This window comes from Seriola aureovittata, chromosome 16 (assembly GCF_021018895.1).
Source record: "Seriola aureovittata isolate HTS-2021-v1 ecotype China chromosome 16, ASM2101889v1, whole genome shotgun sequence".
NCBI classification, from domain to species: domain Eukaryota; kingdom Metazoa; phylum Chordata; class Actinopteri; order Carangiformes; family Carangidae; genus Seriola; species Seriola aureovittata.
This window is the reverse complement of record NC_079379.1, coordinates 17,114,738-17,136,463: the sequence shown is the minus strand read 5'-3', so window position 1 is coordinate 17,136,463 and position 21,726 is coordinate 17,114,738. Positions and strand designations below refer to the sequence as shown.

General features: G+C 39.3%; 1 protein-coding gene across 1 annotated transcript; it reads right to left on the bottom strand.

The window, feature by feature from the left end:
- Positions 1-1,094: 1,094 nt before the first annotated feature.
- On the bottom strand, positions 1,095-21,391 carry ago2 (argonaute RISC catalytic component 2). Its single transcript, XM_056398810.1, has 20 exons — positions 21,149-21,391; positions 19,813-19,860; positions 18,325-18,505; positions 18,100-18,220; positions 17,777-17,958; positions 17,084-17,220; positions 16,863-16,997; positions 16,429-16,516; positions 15,912-16,059; positions 15,694-15,813; positions 14,642-14,764; positions 14,365-14,498; positions 13,436-13,620; positions 12,905-13,064; positions 12,667-12,757; positions 11,946-12,140; positions 11,575-11,709; positions 11,244-11,345; positions 10,919-11,118; positions 1,095-10,793 (listed from the first exon to the last, which is right to left on the bottom strand). Exons 1-20 carry the CDS (start codon positions 21,165-21,167, stop codon positions 10,685-10,687), a joined length of 2,613 nt encoding a protein of 870 aa, XP_056254785.1. The 5' UTR covers positions 21,168-21,391; the 3' UTR covers positions 1,095-10,684.
- Positions 21,392-21,726: the final 335 nt, after the last annotated feature.

Sequence of the window (21,726 nt, the reverse complement as noted above, 5' to 3'; positions counted from 1 at the left end):
TATTTTAATGTATAGCTTACAAGATTAATTACTGGCAAATACTGAAGTGAAGGCTGGTTATCTGGCCTCGGTACTTTTTTTGTTATAGACCGAAGTGCGTATATAGCACCAAGTATTGAAAGCTGTCAACTAGCAGAAGTCATCAGCCAGTACTTGGTGCATCTTTTTCCATGAAAAACACCTGTTGTATTGGCCTGGAGGCAGACGACAGAGAATCTATCAGCATGACTAGAGGCAAGTGAGAAAATCTGGGATGTGGGTGAAATGACCCTTTAATAACCTTAGACCTGTTTGCTTGGGAGGCATTGTGTAATACGTTTAAAAAGGTGCACCATCTGCCACTTCATTTTTGATGCCAGACCTGAGACAGACTGTCTGACAAACCTGAGAGGTCAATTCATAGACTCTATGCATTAATTAATGGGTCTAACCATATAAATGATAAAACAAGCACTGTACACACTGTATACAGCCGGCTGAGCTAGAGGGGAGAAAAAATAAAATAAAATAAATCAAAAGCTGAAACCAGTTTCATTAATTAGCATTTTTCAAGTAAACAACCGCCGCCCCTCACTAACCTCATTACTTTATCTTTAGTTCAGCTGAACGAGTTGCCTCCGCTACACCTCACCACAACCCAACGTTGGAAAACATTATGTGAAGGTGGGACATTCCTCGACACAAGACCTGTTTAGTTACACCGGTTCTGAACTTCAGCTAAGCCACTTAAAAGTACCACAGCAACAGCCCTTCACCGTTCAAGCCTTTTTCACGGATGAGATTTTGATTTTGTTGTGTCAGTAGGAAAAGCACAGGTGTCAATAATACAAATTCATGATGGCTAAACTCCACTTAGCTGTTTCAGCCTCCGGGTCCTGGTATTGTCCACGCTGGCTCCTCGTCACTGTCACGCAGCCACTGGAACTTGAATATAACAAAGCCATCGTTAACGTTATTAGTAGCACCTGTGTTTTTCTACAATGACAAGTCAAACTGTCTGCTGTGTAAACAATTTCATTTATGAATCATACAACAATTCAATCTGAACATTAAACCTAATTTTATTTTTTTAAAAAGTGATTAGACACCAAGAAAACTTTTTAAAACATTTTTATTAATTAATGCAACTTACAGTCAAGCCAAAGAGTGAACTATATTAAGTGATACGTATTCACATTATGTCCTAACAGGGTTTACAGCATATCTTGTGTTCTGTAAGCATAATTGTTAACAAAAATAAGGAAATGTAAAATAGAAATCAAAAGCTTACAACTTTACAACAACAAGAACAAGGAGCTTAGCAGTGGATGTGAACAAATTAAAATCAGCAACATAAAGACCCTCACCAGAACAGGAATGACAGCAAATTCAGTTTTGGCATGTCGTGGTTTAAATAAGGGAGAAGAGAGAGAAAGAGAGAGAGAGAGAGAGAGAGAGAGAGAGAGAGAGAGAGAGAGAGAGAGAAAGAGAGAGAGAGAGAGAGAAAGAGAGAAAAATAAACAACAACTCAAAACTGAGCTCAAAATGACACAAATGAAGGGAGGTTTGAATTCACACGGCTGTGCAAAGCTGCCTTTGCCAAGAGACTTTGGTCACTTTGCTTCTCCATCATGGCTTACAATGAAAAATCGCACATGGTATAAAATGAAAATGGCCAATGAGGGGAAAAAAAACATTGAGAACAATGGAGTGTCCTGGAATCAGTTCTAAGCAAGAATGAATAAGGGGATGTATTTTATATTTTTCAAGAATCTACAGATGATTGTCGGTTTTCCTTAAATGAGCAAGAAAATCAAAGGTTTTGCAGTCGACTACAACTCCAGGACAGCCCCTACATTCATAGGAGGTAGATAACATGGCAATGACGCGACACGAACTTTTCAAAAAATGTGTCTGAACGGGAGTCGAGCTCTGTCAAGTCTGTGAAACTGTAGTGCATAATTTGTTCCAACTTTTAAGGCCAAATAGGAACCTCACTAGATCTAAGGCTACTTTAAGACAAAGGTGTGGGTGGGGAATTTGGGAACGGGGACACAGTAAACAGATACAGCCCTTTCACGGCAATACCTGAGTCAACAGTCATTTTATACCACAGGGCCTCGTAAGATGCTTTATGCATGCCAACTCTTTGTCAACTGAACCCAATATTTTTTGGCTACACAGACATGGAGAATATGCAAAAACAAAAAGACAGAACACAAAAAAAGATGTGGCTACAGCTCAGAAATATTCTGATGAGATTCGAGTATAAATTGCATAAATGACACATTATCATTTGGCCACAAGGAACAACGTACTCCTGTGTTACAACAGACTATCAGATTGACTGGTTGTGGCATTTGCACAGCCTGTAGTGACCTTCAACCCTCCCAAAGGGGAAAAATTAAAATTTTATTGGACAATATGAAGTACACTAAAGAAAAAAAAAAGTCAATGCAGCATATATCAGGCTTATGAGGTACTTCATGAATATATATAGATATATCAACCTTTTTAGAAAAGCTCTTCAAAGTCATATTATTCCTTATAATTCCTATTGATAGCATAAAATACCTCGTCATTTCTTTTTACTTTCTGCCCGACCTCACGTGGGCATTTTTTTTTTCTTGAGACTGCCTTGAAAGTGCAAAACACAAATACTGATCGTTCTATGCAGCATCTACACGCAAGTTTGCATGATAATTAAGAATGATTTTTTTTTTTTTTTTTGTATGTGGCGAAGCAGATTTTGTCAAACCTTTATGTAGAAAGGACTCGGAAACCCAAAGCTGGGGCTGATGGAAAGGAGAGATATCCCACAAAAGGCACACATAAATCGACTACGAACACGCTGGATGTTTTCGGTTTAGACTAAATGACAACAATCTGAAGTTAATTACCACACAACCTCATATGTACCTTTTGTTTAAGTTTACAATGGTTCGATACATTGTAAAGTCTGTTTAAATGTGTGTATTCCCTTTGTAAATTGTCGCATGCATAATCATATCTTAAACCCTTAACATAAATGGCATTGAGTCTGGCTAATCATAGGAAAAGCGGAAATGAACTGAGTAAGAGACAGGGACAGTCACCCTGATTTTATTGCAGTACTGGGTTAACACGGCAGAGAAATGTAGGCATTTGATCTCATGGAGTGGCTCTATCCAGTATGAAATCTTAATATTTCCACATTCTGGTAAAACGAAAACAGAAAAATTGGAATCATCTGTTTATCTACCCATTCGCTAAGTATTGTCCTGCAAACTAAAAGTCTAATATGTTTATTGAGTTGCCTTGACCGGCGTAAAGAGGACAGACTGGTGTATAAAGGAACAAATGATCGCCAATAATCCACATGTCACACTCTGACATTATTGCTGTACATACATCTTTCCAGAAACACCTTCACCGCCACTACAGACATTTCTCATTATCACCTAAACTTTGCTGAAATATGAACACACTGTCATAGTGAATGGTAATTACAACAGAACATTTGTCAATATATGATCCAGTCATGACTACAGTTTTTTCACCACATGAATGAGTCCTAGATTGCGCTGGGTTATTTTTGTCTCTGTCTTTGGAAAAATGAAGGACTGACATAAAACAACGAGACTCCCAATTACAAAAAATTTGGTCCCCTAAAATGTAACCAACTAAAGCAACCAACCAGTCATACATGATTACTTGGTTTTCCATTTATTAAGGTTCAAGAAAAGAACAGTGCTCTCACGTGATATTGGCTTGTGTTGGTTTGGTCACTACAATTTTTGATTTTGTTACCATTATTATAAATTAGGGCTAATATTAGCTAGCACCTGACACTGTTCTGAGGTAGTTTTTTCCAAGTTGGTAAATAAAAAGCCAAGTCATTCTGAAGACTAGAAATGCTTTGAAAAAATACAAAAATACCCACGAGTCTTGCACTATTAGATGCATGTAGATCAACTGGATGCCATTGGTTTGGTTTGGTGAAGATCAGTAACAGTTCTCCTCAGACAAAGTCAGATTTACTACAGCTCCATGCATAACCCCAAATGTCCACCGGATGCAGCTGGTGCTCCACCATCAATGTTGCGTCTGTTTCTGCCAGAGCAGTTTAGTGCGTTTAGTGATTAAAATGAGTCAAATTCAGCCACAAATGTTCAGCATGCTTGTAAAACACAAGGCTAAGAGTACACAGCCAGGCTAGCTGCTCTGTGAAATTGTGCTTACGTACAATGGTGTTTTCAGCTAAATGCTAAAGCCAACATGCTAACATGCTCCCTACGACATAGCCAACATGCTTCTGTTTAGTAGGTGTTATGTTACTATGTTCACCTTCTTAGTTCAGTGTTTTAGCATACTAACATTTTGCTAATTATCACTGAACACAAAATACAGCTGAGGTGGATAGGAATGTCATTAATTTTGCATGTATTTAGTGGTAAACCAAACTACTGGACAAATTAGAACTTTGATTTGATGGTAGCAAAAGATGAAAAAGGTTAAGGGATCATTCATCTCATTAGGATTTATTGTCTGGTAGACCTGAATGTTTGTATGATATTTCACTGAATAAGTTAAAACTTTCATCTGCTTGAGGTGGTAGAGGAATAGTCAGGGGAACCACCAAACCGGCTAAGATTCATCCTCTTGGGATCATGAATGCTTGAACAAAATTTCACAGCAATCCAGTAGGTGTTAAAATATCTAAGTCTGGACCAAAGTGGAGGGATGAACCACCATCCAATCGACACTGCCATCTGTAAAATGTCACCAAGACAACTCAAGACAACAATGTGGCTGCCTGAAGAAACTCACTGAAACTGCAACAACACACAAAAGAACCAAAACACAAAGTAGCCGCATGTGGTGGACATGAGAGGTAATGGCTCTTTCCTCAGGCCTGCCAGGTTTGTACCCCATTTGAATTAGCACTCAATTATTCAGACTTGTTGCTAAAAACAACAATATAGGCAAACTTTATATTTAAAAAAAAAAAAAAAACCTTGTGGATACCACACTGGTGTCACATGGCTGCGGGTTAACTGGGTGGACATTGGCATGACAAAGGCTCACTTTCTAGGACAAAGTGATGCTTTGGAAAGGTTTATCTAGGAATAGGAACAGGAAACATTATGCCTGCTGAAGCCAACAGAGTGCCACGTAAATCATAAGCTGTCATTTATAAATCTGGGAGAAAAAAAAACACAGCCGTGTAGTAATACAATCACCAAAAGTAAGGAACACACGCAACACTCAAACAACAACCTTAGCCTTTTTGCTTTTAAGTGGCACCGCGCTAATGAGTTAGTGAGTCAAACTCGTGGAGGATTTTACAGGACAACTCTGCAAGGACAGAAAGATCAGACTGAGGGCTTAAGCAGAAGACAAAAATCTAACAGCAAACAACATCACACACCAAAGCAACCATCATATATACACACACAGCTCTTATGTTACAGCACATCTCACAAGCATGACACCCGAACTGAAAAAATGACTACTCTTTGCAACCAGTGTGAAAAAAAAAACGTGTCTCCTAAAACTACAGTAGCCAACACCCAGAAAAAAAGACAACTGTAGACTTGTTTATCTCGTGTTAATCAGTGACAGGATTAATGATATCAGCTGTGATGTGGGCGATATCTATAACAATGAAATATTAAAGAAGAAAACAATACTTTCTGCAACTGTTAAAGCCTATAAATAAGAGAAAAACACCTAAAATAAGAAGCAAAGGCTGTACACAAGAATCAAACATGAGTATAAATGTACTGGATGGATAGCCTATACAATTTTACAAACCACGCAGGCCCTAAGTACATTCATTGTTATTATTTAGAGCTAGGAAAATAGGTTTGACTCTACAAGAGGTTCCTTTATGTCAGCAATAATTTCTCTACAAGAGACGGATGATAGGCAGAGAGGAGAGACATTACTATACAGAGGGTAATGGTTTGGAATAAACTAAAGGTTGTTGCTTTTTTTGAAATCATTTTTTTTTATTTTTTTTTTTTATTCATTTATTCCAAGACCATTCAAAAGCCAGTAAGTAAACAGGCTGATCGTTACACTTGAAGGAATTTCATCCCAGCCTCTTTCAACCCTAAATTTAAAAACATACCTATAATAGAAGAAAACCTGCTATCATAAAAATAAAATTAAAATAGCTTATGATATGCCATTTAATTTACAAATCAGCCATTTCTAGAACCTGCTTTGTCCTGTCCACTCTACAAAAGATAATGGAAAAACAGCCAAACTGAGGTGAATGTGTGCATCTAATTTACACATCTAAGAAAGAGGATAAGGGTAATAATATTAGGGTTCCCACTGCAGGTGTTTTGAACGCCCTACTAAGCACCTTGAGCACTATTTTACTTAGAAAGCAGTGCCACATTCATCCAGGCTGGTGTATGCATTTGTTTCATACACAATCTTGTTTTAGCTCATTATAATCAAGCAGATTTATGTAAAGAGGAAAAGCCCCTTCAGAATTTTGATATGTATTGTCTATAGTGTGGTGGTGTCACAACGAGGCCGTATTTCAATATGACTTTCTATGCACGCTGCAGTCTTGAACGGGGATTGTGACCATGTAAAAACCTTCCAGCACTTGTCATCACACAACACTTTGGCATCACGTCTCCAACAAGCAGTGCGATAAACAGAAACCTTATTATCCACAGCTAATCGGCTCTTTTCAACTCTAGTTGGTCGGTTTTGTATAAAGCACCTTTCTCCCACATCACTATGCAAAGGCAACCCACTCATGCAACTACAAGTTTCACTCTTTCATTAACATTTAAAGGCATCGGGATATTTTTTTTTTTGAGACGACATGCTGAATGCTGGTTGGCTAGGCAAGTATACACATTGAGGCTCTCATGCCTTTTGGCTGTGCATGTTATTTTGAAAAGCCACCAATGCCAACTCCTCCTTTCTAAACAAAAGGAGAAGAAAAAAAAAAGAGGCTGCCATTCTGCCACCCGATAAATACTCTCAATGCTGCAACAGCTACAGAGTCCATTCTTGTTTAGTGCAAAAACAACATCAAATGTTTGAGTTTTATCGTCCCAGGAAAAGCAATGCCATTCTGATCTGGTATTTTAAGGTGCTGGTATAGGTAATGTAAAACACAAAGAAGCAGTGACAAGTACAAACACGTCTCCTAAAACGACACCTTGATGTTTGGAATTTTAGCCAGTTGTTTTTTACGACACCTGTTAAATTGCGGTCAAAAGGTTTCCATTTTTTGTCACTCAGTTAAACTTTCCCACTTTGAATATAATATGGTAGGCATCTTCTGGAGAATGACCACCAACTAAAACACTAAATACCCAGGCATCCCTTTGAGAGACAGTCTGAAGACTGGACATTCGAAGAAGTGAATAATGTGGATGCTTGTGGCAGCATCACGAAGGCCTGCGTACACACAGAGACGAGGACATTCACATTTCCTAGTACAGAGCCAGCAACAGGTTTCACCTGACATGTAAGAGTAATTTGTTCCGATCCAGTCAAACTTGTACTTAAAATAAAGATTATATACATAAATTATAATGTTCTGTGGTGAAATTTACCTGATCAGATTTAACTTGTTGTGTCATATGTTTTACAAACATCTGTTTAAATGGATTTCAACACTGATTTTTCAGGCTGATCCTTAGACGGGTTGTTTTCTAGTTTCTTTTTAGCTTACAAGCAACTTGAATTAACAGTCTGACTAACAGCACCACTAGGGTACATTTACAATTTGTCCAGATCAACAATATGCCTGATCTGGGCTGCATTTGCCGTTACATTGCCCAGGTGGGGAAAAAAAAAAAAAAAAAAAAGGGATCAAGGTGTCGAGATAAAGTCTGTCATTTCATTGGTGCATAGAATTAAAGGAAAGAAAGCAGGGAAAGCTGTGTGTGGATACAAACACACTTCAAGAATTTGGTCGTACAGCTCAACGCTCAAAACCCCTATAAGGAAAAAAACAAACACATTCTCTCTTATCAGTCTGAGTAAAACAATGAAAAAAAAAAAATCACACAACTACATAAACTAAGAAAAGCGCGTTCACCATCATGCACACCAAGCGTTTAAAACCTCTATTGTCAATGCAAGACTCAAACAATGCCAATTAGATAGCAGGGGTAATTATACAGAAATGGCCAGCAGTGTGATGTTACCATAACACTTAAACAGGTAACAAGAGGTAGAACACACGGCCATTTCCATACAATTACACACAAGTGTCACACAATATGGCCGAGCCTCCTGCTTCGATTGAGGAACACACATCTATAGAAGTCATACCAACGTTCTGCTATCAAAAGTGCATCCAAATTTACATGTTGTGAGACCAGCACCGATAAGAACAATATTGACATCATAACAGTAAATATCAAGTACATGATTTTCAGAATGCCCCACAAACACAGTCAGTCGGATTTCTAGTTGCTTTTACAGGTAACGAGTTGAAGGGGTAACACAGAGAGGTCGTCAGAGGGACAGAAAAGATCCTCAAAATGATGAAGCATCTTTTATCATACAAGTAAAAAGCTTTGTGGACCAATCCAGTGAGGATTTAGGTGGTTTACAGTGACAACATCTAGCACCTAGAATCAAGATGTTGATGTTTGTGCTTCCATCTCTTTTGATTAATAATCATGTAAAAGTTTGTAATCTTGTTTGGCTAAGAAAGATTGTGTGTTACAAAGGATACACCCAATTTTCAGGCTATAAAATCTACAATGTTACAAATGACCACATAAATACTTCATCCCGTTAGAAAGGCATGAAGATGCTGATAAGCACTAAGAAACGCTACTAAATGCAACATGCTAAAAAACAACAATAACAAAAAAAGCCCTGATTATCTACCTCTATAAATGACCCAAATTCATGTGAGATACCCCACTGTTAAATCTCTTGGCTAAAAATGATGCATAGTTAGAAAATATAGACTACTCGCCTCCAATCAAGACTATGAACATTCGCCAGCTTAACTTAGCAGTAAAACTTAGGAGGGATGTTAGGAAATGTCTAGAATTATTAGTAAGACTATTACAGTCTTAGAAGGCAAGAGAATATTTGCATTTAAAATCTGTATACAAATAGACAGTGTTAATTTAGACTACATGTGGGCCGGTCATTTAAAAAAATTCTTTATAATATTTTCAGCAGCCTCCACTGAAAGCTTATTCAAAATATACCTTATTACCAACATTACTATATATAGTATAAAGACTCACAAAAAGTCATTTGCATAAAACCCAAGCTTTTGTGCGACGACTGCTCCCAGTTCCTGGAGCAAACACTATAATTCAAGAGGTTTTTGTTTAAGGGAATTTCAATCAGTTCAACTCTAAAATGTTGCAGCTTTCACTCCACTGTACCGAATGCCTGAATATCGAGACGCCACACAAATATCGCTGTGACAAAGACACTGCAGAAAACACTATTCTGCTGCTATATACATTAAAAAATAGAAGTAGGGTTAATGTGTATAGAGGGAGAAATGAACAATTATCACAAATGCCTAAATGTCTAAAACATGAGTCAGCTACATGCATATTCATTACAAAAAAAAAAAATGATTGAAATTAAAATAGACTATAAAAACAGAAGGGAACCAAAGTGATTTCATCAAGTTCCCTTCTATGTTGATTTCTACATCATGTGTCTTTTATCAACACGGCTCAGAGTACATTAGAAAGGAGACCTTGTTGGGAACCAGTCCCAATATGCTATTTCTCTGCATGGGAATTAGGTTACTGGTGCAACTTTGTCAGTTCAGACTAACAAGTGAGGCAGAGGAGGATAAAATTGCTGTTTTTTTTTTTTTTTAAATTGGAACACTAAAAAGCCCTCATCTGTTGGTTCAAGGTGATAACAAATCTGACGCAAAGAATCCTTTAGTAAGTTGTCACCAGATTTGGCATAAAATGATCACCAATGTAAATCGAGGACAAATACTGAAAACCCAGCCAATGTGGGCCAAATAGTTCATAGTTTTACATAGAAATGACGACAGAAAGGTGGTCTCGAATGGCACTTATCACATAGTGCCCTATGTGAAAATCACACACAACCCCCAATATATTAAGTACTTTTGTCCTTGTTAAAGTACCCATTCTGGTCAGTGCACTTTGCTTTGATTGGCTGATAAATAATGTTTGTCAGAGGAGCAAATCATCAGGCATATAAACAGTGAACGGGCCCCCTTGTATTTTTGATGTCTCCTTCTCCCTTCAAGCACCAAGACCATAACAAATAATAAAAACAGGAGAAGGAGGGTGAACAGCTTCTTCTAAATTATAAACCCCCACCCAATGTAAAATGTTACTGTCCACTAGTTTAGAAATGGTAAATTTCATCTATCAGTGTACAAACTTTTCCTTTTCCTCTCATACTTTGCAACATGTTTCCCTACAACAAATACAAATACACACAAATACACAACATGTAAATAAAACCTCTTCTAACTCAATCCCCATGAATGAGGGATTCTTTTGCATCTTAGTCTAATAGCTGGCTTGGTTTGGGGTGGGTTAGGGGCTGAAGTACAATTGTAGACATATGGGTAACTGACAGGTTTGTTAAGTAGGGAGATCACGATGTGAAACCACTGTGATGCTATCTACCGCTGACAGCGAGACAGCGGGGGGTAGTGTGTTCCATCAGTGCGGTCTCACCCACGCCAACCTGGGGTTGTGTGCTCTCAGGCAAAGTACATGGTACGCAGCGTGTCCTGGTGGATCTGAACAGCCTTGGCCAAGGCCTGGTGGTCACGCCCGTTGCTCTGGCCTGATGTATGACTTCCTTCAGCACTGAAATTACATTTTTTTTTTTTTTTTTTTAAATGACTTTCACATTAAAAACATTTCATGAGGTTTTTACCACAATACATGTAGACACAAGGTGGCAAACACAGCAAACTGCTTTGAGTTCTTACCTGTCATGCTCTTTGTCCACCAAGTGATAGCGAGCCCGGAAAGCCACCAAATGAGCGTAGTAGGCTGGTGCAGGGATGGAAACTGACCGGGTGCAGCGCACATAGGTGTGGCAAAGCTGGTAGGTGAGAACCTGCAGTTCATCTGAAGAGAAGTGGTTGTCGTCCCAGAGCACATGGTAGTGAGATGGCCTGCTGGTGCCCTGCAAGGAGACATAACGAATGACAAGTATTGCTTGTGTTCTCACTATATCTGCAAAATACTTGCAGACATGTGGCCTGTTTAACTTCTTGGTTCAATTACTGTTAATCCTAATCCAATTTTTACCTGAATTCCAGCGTGACTGCAAAGGTAGAAGTCAAACTCTGATGGGTGAGTGATTTTGGTGTCCACTGTGGTGCCTGCAGGGATGTTGCCGCTCTTCCCAACCTAAAGAAATCCCCACAAAAATAAATGAATAATACATTAACACCTGTAGCAGCTGGCTTGGTATCATCTGTATAGCTCTGGTGCATGCCAAATATTCCTTGAACTGGGTGTTGTAGTTCAGTACAAAGAAGGATTACATCAATCTGGCATGCACTCTCTCTCATTTTAAGAGTTAAGTTGGTTATAAAACAAACAAAATTTTAATTCATATCAATGATGCAATACTGACCCTCTCATTTCTGTCCATACAGAACAGTCTTGTGTGATGTCTCTTTTGCACGACAACGAAGGTGATACCAGGCTGGTAGTCCTTCTCTAGTTTGATGCAGGCCTCACGGATTGCCAGCAGTTCATGCTGAAGAACCTGCATGTATTAAAGTCAAAAATTATTTTACTTTTTTAAAATTATAAATCAAGATTAACAGGTGAAAGGATGCAGAGATGATGAGAAGTATGTACAATTACAAGGACAAAGAAAGCTTCAATAACCCTTACCTCTGCTGGTACCATAATTTTTTCAAATTAGAATACAGCCTTAAGATAATTTGTCAACGTTTTTAGACGCTTTATATTCTGCACCAGCTGTGATATATGCATCACCTGGTTGAACTGGCCCTCAGAGATGCCATCGCGGTAGTAGATGATCCTTGTGGGCTTGAAGCGGGTGGACTTGTAGAACTGGATGAGAAGCTCCCTCACCATGGTGGCCAAGTCCTGGATGATGTCCTGACGGTGCTGCTGGACCCGGACTGTGGCACAGTATCTGCTGGGATGGGCATCCATACTACCAACAACCTGCAGAGGAGAAACAAATATCATTTAGTGATAACTGGAAGGAATGACTCTGGGACTTTATGCAGGTCCTGTGCTTATGAGGTTATTATGGCTAATGTGTTAGCAAAAGTTGCCTACTCTCAAATCCAGCAGACTGAGTGGAAACAACGTTGACTTTAATTCGACAACAGTGCTTCTGGCCACCTGTCAAATGTCTATTAGTTCAACTTTCAGTATCCTTGTAGCTCTCTGTTGGTCTCCATCAACAGTTAGGACCTCTGCCTGTGTATCTTTGTGCTGGGTAAGTAGCACTGTGTGGATTTTTACTGGAAACTGCTGCCTACGGGGACTGATGGGAGCAGCTGAGACTCAACCACACAGTAAATGTGCAGGCCATTTGACAAACTCAAAGAGCTGCAAGAAGCTGAAGAGTTGCAGAGAGATGTGTAGTCACTCTCCATGATTTTAGGACCATGAGTGACCGCTAACATTACACCTCATTAAATTATTTTGTTCATGTTGTGTTGTGTGTTGTGATGCTACTTACAGCAGCGATGGAAGGCTTTTTTCCATCTCCTGCAGGCGGATGAGTCACATCTGCACCGAGGAAGATCACTGGCTGCTGGAACACCATCGGCCTGGAACAAATGCACAGACACGGATGACATAAAAAAACATATTCTACAGTTTCCAAATGTTCTGCTTAGGGGACATGTACTGTGGGCTTTGGCTTCATCTTATTACTGTCAGGATTTCAATTAGGGTGTAGTAGTTTTTCCACTAACCTGCCCTGTGGGAGGAGGATGTTATTGACACCGCCCAGCTTCACATTGATCTTCAGACAGAGGTTGGAAAGAGTCTGAGGTGTTGTCTTTTGAACGTTCTTCACCTGTACACACTGTGTGGCCATGCCGAGCACTGTGTCCCCGACACGTTTCACCTCAGCTGCACACATCAGGACAATAAGAATATATCATTTAATGAAACACAGGTACACTGAACAATCACAGCAATTAAGGACTAAAAGGATCTATCGGTGGCAACCTGAAGATGGGTTAATATGGCTGTGTATGTATGGCACAGGATTACAGATGTTTAATTGACAGAGTGAGTTGGGAAGACAATGGGAGAGTAGATTTATCTGGTCCTTATTTCCTTGTGGTTATTTCCTAAAATAGAAGCAGTCACTGAAGAAGCAGCCATGTTCATATTCCGCAAACCAACTGCGAGAGTTTGTGATGTCAATTAGCATGAAACTTCTGTTTAAACTGCTTTTTTTTAGTTTGTTAAACAAAATGTATGAGAAGACCCCTCACCGTAGACAGGCGTCTTCCCCGGTAGGATGACCACCACCAGCTGGAGGCCCTGGTAGGTGTACTTGAGGTGCCTAAACATGGGCTCCACGCTGTCTGCTCCCTGGGCGTACTTACAGAAGCAAGGCTGACCTTGGATGGGCATTCCTGCATCTCTAGAGATCTTCCTCAGCTGATCTGTGAATGCTCTGAGACACATAAGGAACTTCGTTATTCCCAGTTTCATAGATGTTTGGCAGTTCGGTTTACATAAGACTCATGTTACAACTGATATTTGAGATCTGAATGAAAAGAAATTAAGGTAAGGGACCTAAATTAAAGCTAAATTAAAAGGAGGTCAAGAACTCAAACAAGTAAATCAGACACCCAATCCAGTTCTGTGCCTGCACTACCTTAGGTACCATGTCTCAAGGATTCAATTCTACCAATTAAATGCTTCTTTACCTAAATAATTATTTAGAAAATGTTATGAAGGGCATAATATTTGGTCTGAGTTGCAGTAAATCTGAAAAGAAAATATAAGACATAGACAAACCAGAGCCCGCCAGTTTTTCTTTGCACTATACTTGCATGCAAATTATAAAGCCTGGTTTATGCATTGCAAGTGCATGGCACAGCTGTACACACTTAACATGCGCTCTTACACCCTTGTACAGTGAAAGACAGAAGACACAAATCAGATAAGACAGCTTCATACTGTTGCTGCGCCGCTGGCTGCAACATCTGAAACTCAAGCTAATACGTGCATTCAGTTAGTAATTTACAAAATCCAATAAGCTCAATGTATCCTTGTGTTTGTGGACTTCTAAAAAGGTATGCTTCAGTCCCTACACTATGCTCACAACTGTTCTCCACCAGCCCTTAATTATACACTGACTGCCATCAAACCCAACAATATGCTGGAACAGATGCACTATATGTATCTCACTTACTTGAGTAGGAGTTCAGTGCACTGTCTCTGTGGTGCAAAGCAGGCGATGGCCCACACTTTGATCTCAATGCCAGTGTGGAACTGCTTGTTCCTCATGTCCCATACTCCCTGGATAGGTGTGGCTATTGCTTTGTTCTGAAAATTGGAATGACAGCAGCCTTATTAGTGTTAATCACTGTACAAAAGATGAAGTTATGCAACCGTGTTGCAGTTACATGCATGAAAAGTATATTGACTCCAAGACACCATCAACACATCGGAACTGGTGATCAACATACCCGGCCTCCATACAGAATGGAGGGTGCCTGTAGGACGCGGCCGTTCACTTCCGTCATCTCATCTCTCACCATCACTCCAAATTCACGAACATAAGGGTCAGTGTTGAAGTTGGCACTTCTCATCTGAGAAAGAAAAAAAAAAAACTGTGAATTTTGTGTTTCTCAGCCTGTCATGTAATCAAAATGCCTGCAAACTGTACAAACATTTCACTTGAGATTTTTTCTCTTGTACATATTTGCACAATTAAATGTTTATAGTTTCTAGAAAAAAATCATTAACTTAAAAACCACCAAGGAATATCACAAATCCTTATTTACTTTCTCAGCGTCTTGCAGTGGCAGCGTGTGTGAATCTACATATAGTATATACAGTTCAGCATGATGGAGAACTATGGTAGGACTGGAAGGTAGCAGCTCATTTTGACCAGCATCATGAACCCTCTACTCAGGTACCCGATCAGCAAACACCACTGAGCCTGTGCTAAGTGTCAAACTGAAGAACTTGGTAGCACAGGCAGAAACTTTCTTCCAATTTAATTTTTCTTGAACCTCAAGTCCTAAATGATATTGGAGCACTTTGTATGCCAGTCTCAGGAAAGTCAACAAGACTACCAGCAACTGGTTGGTAAGAGTATTTGTTGGCAGTAGCAGCTGTCACGTGTGCATCTTACAAAGTTCTCCAGTGTGGGGAATCATGTGCCAGGGCCGGCAACAACCATCGATGTGACAAGCTTTTGTTGTTTGGTTTTTTTTGGTTGGAGTTTCCAGCATTGGCCTGAGCGGGGCAGTGAGCTCTTGACTTCACAGTCATGACATGGTTTGCTTCTGGCCCCAGACCATCAGACAAATATTACTGATGAATCCTGGCATGTAGCAGCACAATGTAAATACCTTTGGTGTTTACTGTCTCACATTGTTGCAGAAACAGTGTCAAATTTGTGGAAGTCTGCGTTTTCACAACTAATGGCCTTTAAAGATCGAAATCCTGATAGTTTTCAGACACACTAACATTTGTGCGCCATTCAGTAAACTTTTATCTCACAATGACTCACCAATTTGCTAATCTCGTCCTGACGGTCTGGTGCTGATCGGGCTGTGGCACGGATCATAGTGGATGTTTGATTGTCTGTCAGCTTTTTGATGCAGCGCTGTCCTGCCACTATGTTACACACCTGGAGTGGACACACAAAACAAAACATGTTTTGAAGAAAACCAACTGGGTCACTAGGTAATTGGTAACTGGTAAGGACAAGACGTTGGTGATTATTACCTCCAGAGGTAGGTAGGTGTGCTTCTGCTCCTGTCCCACCTGTAGACATGGGAGGTGGGGGTATCTCAGGATGAGCTTGTACTTGTCTTTGAAGTACTGTGCTACTGTGCATTCAATAGTTTGGCCGTTCTCCTGCTGCAGGGGGAACCTGAGGGAATCAATAAATGCAACCTTCAGTATGCCTGTTAAACATTTTCAGAGAGAATTTTCACACCAGCTTGTCCCAATTTTTAGTGTCACCAAACATCATCAAGTCCAGTCATCTGGAGCAAAAAGTAATTTTTTTAAAACATTAGATAGTACATCTATGATTATTGAAGGATTATCATCCCTTCCTACCCCTGTATTTATTACAATATATGTATTTTACATTTTAAGTAACGACACCTTTCTTGTTGCTGGAGCACAAATGTTTTTTCATCCATTTTAAACTGTACGTTTTAGCCTGGTACTTCAACAACAGTAAACTCCACATTCAAATACTGTGACTACAGCAGTGACAGGAGAGCACTCTTACGTTTGGTGGCTGGCGGGTCTTCGGGTCACATTGCACACTCTGTACTTCCTCTTCATCTGCCCGCAGTGAGTGATCTCCACCTTCAGACCTGAACAGAGGAACCACAAAGATTTCAAAAATATCCAGAAACTAAAGGAAAATAAAGCCCAAATTTTGGATGGCTATGTGGTTAAATACTTGGTTTATAACTCCTGATTTGATAAAAAATGAAAAACAGAAAGGAAAGGAATAATAAATCTTTAGTTCAAGTTTAAAACTCAATAGACTTCAGAAACTTTAAACTGACCAGTTGATCAGTTGAACTGAGAATCAAATTAAAATCCAAAGATAATTCCCAGCTTTTTTTAACGAATACAATTCACCAAGAAAAACACAACAAATAAAAACAGTCTGAAAATGTATAATAACCAAATGGGCTCCTGAGCTTTACATACCTTTGATTTCCTTTGTAAATTTCACTCGTTGAGAGTCTGTTAAGGGCTTCTGTTGTTCTTCAATGCTTTTGAAATCAAGGACCTCGCACATGAACTCAATTACAGGCTGGGCTTTGTAGAATGCAGTGGCTGAAACTGCAAACAGAAAAGCCATACGGTGATGAGATTCACAGACACAACTTTATTTCAACAACCTTTCTCCAAAGCAACATGACAATTACCATCAATGTTGAGCATCATTTTCCAGAGGGAAGGCCTGACAGACTGGTGAAAGCCAAACCACACCTCTCTGCCACCACCGAGGGGGTTCGAACATCCCTCTGAGGGAGTGAAGAACGAGCGGCCCACCGGGGTATATCTTTAACAGAATACATGAAACCTGATTAACATGTTCAGAGAAACACAAGCTGTTCAACGAACCGGTTAAAAGAAAAGACACTTACAAAGCATACGATCTGTGATACACGGCACATCACATGCTATGCGAACAAACAATCTCTGCCTATAGTTAGGTAATCATAGTGCGCTCAGAAAATGAATTAAATAAAAAACAGGTTTTACAACACTTTTCTATTATGCTGTGTTTATTCCTTTCGGCTAGATTGCCTTTATCAGGGAAGATGTTTATTGGGATGCAACTGGGTAATCACTCATTTTGTGTAACCAGATTTTCACTTAGTTCAGTGAATATGTATAACTTGTGACTCTGTAAGTCTGCACCTTGCATCATGTTGACCACTTAAGAAGAATGGTCAACAATAATGTGAAATATATGCAATTTGTAATTTGTGCTAAGACACGTGATTTGACACATCTACAACAATTATTTGAATTGCAAATGTGGCAGAAATAATAACCCATCAAGACAACGCATCACCCATAAGTGAAACAATGTTCAACAATCAAAGACTCACCTCATAGAGGGCAAATGTCTCATGACCACATCCAAGGCTTGGATGGTCTCAAAAGGGACGCTGGGTAGCCGTCCTGATAGTGCCTCGTGTAGAGCTTGCAGACTAACGCAGGACACCCACTTGATGGATACTTTGAAGCTGCGGTCCTTGCCTTCACCAGGAATGGTCACCTCAAGCTCCACCTGTGTGGAAGACAGGCAAGAAAATAAAAAGACAGAGTCAATGCTGTGATATTTCCAGACTAACATTTTTTAACTGATTTTTATGCATTTTGTCCCAAAGTGGAGATTTCATTGTTGCAGGTCTTCCTATAAAGTACATACTTTGTCTCTGCCTATAGGCAAGGGCATGGCAGTATAGAGATTCTTCCTCCCATCATACACTGGTTTTCGATCACCAAAGATCTGTGTTTTAAAGTGCTGGACCATGTGCTCCACAATTTCCCTGGAAACAAAAATTAAAAATAAATTACCACAATGCCCAGAACACACCAACCACTGACCTACCATGTGCCATGGGCTGCTGATCAATTATACATGTGTGCGTACCGATTGACTCTCCTGGGGCATTTCTCAGGCTTGATGTCGATGTCATAATGGTAGACCTCCAGTTTGGGGATTTCCATCTCAAAGAAGTTGGCCTGGAGCTTGATTGTCCTGCCCATGGTGCCAAAGTCTGGCCGTGAAGGTGGCTTGAACACATATTCTGGCACTGGAGAAGATGGTGGTTCTAAAATGTCGGGAGAAGTTGACGGAAAATGACAACGTGCATAATAAGTATCAGTTTACAGACAGATGACATTTTCCGAGATATTAAAGTCCCAGTAGAATATTTCTAAATCTCATAAATAAGAAATATGTTCACATCTATAACTGAACAGTGTCACTTTGAGATGAAAAAAAAAAAATAGTATTGTGTGTTTTCAACTCATCATAAAAGACAATAAAAATTTGTCTAGAGTTAACTTTTTTTATGTTAACAAATTTAACAGTGTCAAAAACATTACAAACCATTAACAAAAGAATGAGTAAGGAATTTTGTAATTTGTTGTAATTTTTTTTTTTTTTTAAAGGTTTATTATCCAACTGTACAATCGTTTTGTTGGATGCAGGTTGTGGTGCTGTTGAACTGTACTGTATTATACAGAGAGGTGTTTCTGTTATTTAGTTTCACTGATAAAAATGGGGTGGTGAAAATGGTTGAAACATCTGTCCCTATAAAGCAATACATTTCAACAATACCAGTAACTGAAGCCTCCAAAACGACCATCAAGTTGAATCCACACCTTTCTAAAACTCTTTCAACAAAACTGAACATTTTATCATCATTAATGTTGTAGTAGACTACATTAGTTTTAGCTAGGTGGACCTAATAAACTGCTAACTCAGTATATGTTCCAGATGAATATCTTTTAGTGAGTAACTCAAACTGTCAGTTAATAAGATATAAGTATTTTCTTAAATCAGAACCAGTCTGTTCTTCCTCGTACACCCTGAAGGACTTTTTGAGGTGTCACTCCTTTTTTTTTGGATTATCCTGTAGAAGATGTAATAAGCTTTCATCATAGGTCAACATGTTGAACCGAGAAGCTCCATATCTGCATCTTCAGATATTACAGTCAGACTGAAAGAGCACTCTCTCAATTCCCCTCAGTGCCTTATCTTCGTGCCCCAGCCTCTGCTTCATTGAAGCAGAATAACACCCATAAAACCTAATAATATATGGTAGGTATTATTGAATGGCCTTTGGTGTTTATACGTCCACCGCTATTCAGAGCACAAAATGAGGTGCATTTAGCGGAAATTGACTATCCAGAATTACCATATCTTCTTCAGAATGTCACCTATAGCACCAAATCACCTCTGTCCTATCTCCTGGACGATTTCAGTCATATGGTTAAAATGCACTGTGAATGAGTAAATACTGCGATGCTTGAAGGATGTTAAAAACGCTCTTTTACATCATGTTGCCATTTACACTGGTCCACTGCTATGACCAGTTTAAAGCTTTATAGCCCAAATAAGGGAAATGCTTACCAGAGCTTAATGACCCAGAGGAACGGGGTCCCTCAAGCATCTCAGCTGCTACAGAGGACAAAAATTACATGTTATGAATGCTCAAAAATCCACTCGCCTGATGTACACTGCATTTAAACATATAAAGTGGTGAAAATGTACATCTGAGTCACTTAACAAAGGACAGAAGTCTAGAATTACTGATTAACAAGTTAACATTAACAATTTATTTGTGTAGCTAGCAGCATGAAGTGTCAAAGTACACAGTGCTACCATCTTTACTTATACATTTCTATTGCAAACACTTGTTTCATGTCAGTAAGTCTTGCTCTCTTATCACTTCCACAACGCCATCTTCCACAATCAAGGGCGACTTTTTCAAAACTCTTATCAATATGCACACAGAAGCAATCGCGCAAGCTGGCAATCTTACTGTGCTGAAGCCACCCTTTCTCCTGGGAATAGGATAATGCTACTTGTCAATTCATATTTCAGTTCTACAACAACAAAAATGCCTCTTGTAACACATAAAATAACCCCTACACAATTACTAGATTTGAGAGGAATACAATACAGTGTTGATGTTGTCTATTCTGTTCGTTACTCAGGGCAAAAAGTCAATGATTAAGAGAAAACCGAATATGAACAGCAAATGCTACAATATTCCAACATTACCTTCTTATTCAATGAAAGTCAGCTGTTTACACTGTAACTGTACTTAACCTCAGCCAAACTTCGTAGGCATATTTATCTTCAATGTCATTAAGTCCGTATTACATTAAGAGAGCCATTTAGGTTGTCAGGAAATGTATATCGTGGGCAAAAACGATGTAACGTAACCAAATTACCTCATTTAAGTTGGATACTGTTAGCTAAGCATAGCTAAGATTGGTGATTAGATTAGATAGCATGGTCGGCCGCTAAATATTGCTTTAACTCTGTGTTTATTGTTACACTGCGAGGCACTAAAAACAATGATCTGTGTTTTTAATCGTGTGGTTTGTTAAGATAATGTTCGCCAATCGATCCCGCCTCATGAAATTACTTCGGGAAGCTAACCAACAACAAGTTCGGGAAACGAGGTACCGCTGAAGCTAACTTGGCTAATAGCAGCTCGTTGTTGTTGCACGCTAGCTAAGCTTACCTCTTCTACTAATGCCTTCACCTAAGACTGGGACGAGATTGTCTCGATCAAAAGGATTTGTTGACTTTTTGTTGAGTAGCTAAACGAAACGGGAGTGGGGTCAGTCTTTCAGCAACGACTTGCTGCAATGTGGCAGTAAAATGCTGCAACTAGTGAGTTCATTTTTGCTAGCTGCATCAATTAGCCGATGCTAACGTTAGCTACAGCACTTACCTCCAGCAGAGGAATACATTTTGTCGACTTTTTAAGCGTGTCGTGGACGTACAGATACTCCACTTTATTTTGGCCAAATTCCACCCAAACTCATACGTGGTCGAAAAGTATTAATATATACAAGAGCGAAGGAGGAAGCCCAGTTCGGAAATAAAGATATTTAGTAAGCCAAGTGGTAAATATTTGGAGTCTCTCATCCTCGGCACGGCCCCATCCCCCCAACACACAAAACAGGAGCAGAGAGAAAAGATAGCACAGAAAAGACCCATGCATGGCGAGAGGGTTTCCTCCCATTTACTTCCGTCTTTGGTCACCTCCCCAAACAGCTTGACACTTACGTAAAATAAGAAATGACAGACACTACATGTAGCCTACAGTTTCTTGTACAAAGTTTTTACATTATAAATAAACTTTTCTGATGTGTTAAATATATAAACCTGTACACTAGTGTTCTAATTTCAAAATGTTGCACATGAGTTAAACATTGTTGTTTCGCTTCAAAAGACACCAGTGAATTCTTCTATGGACGTGAATAAGAGGGGAATTATCTTGCTGTTTGAACTCTTTAGTGACGTAAG

What these genes read in the sequence shown, in the direction of transcription:
- ago2 (XM_056398810.1), bottom strand. An exon ending in CTCTGGGTCATTAAGCTCTG is followed by an intron (nt 18,506 to 19,812) that starts GTAAGCATTTCC and finishes CCGACATTTTAG; the next exon opens with AACCACCATCTTCTCCAGTG. An exon ending in AGACCCGCCAGCCACCAAAC is followed by an intron (nt 16,060 to 16,428) that starts GTAAGAGTGCTC and finishes TGATTCCCTCAG; the next exon opens with GTTCCCCCTGCAGCAGGAGA.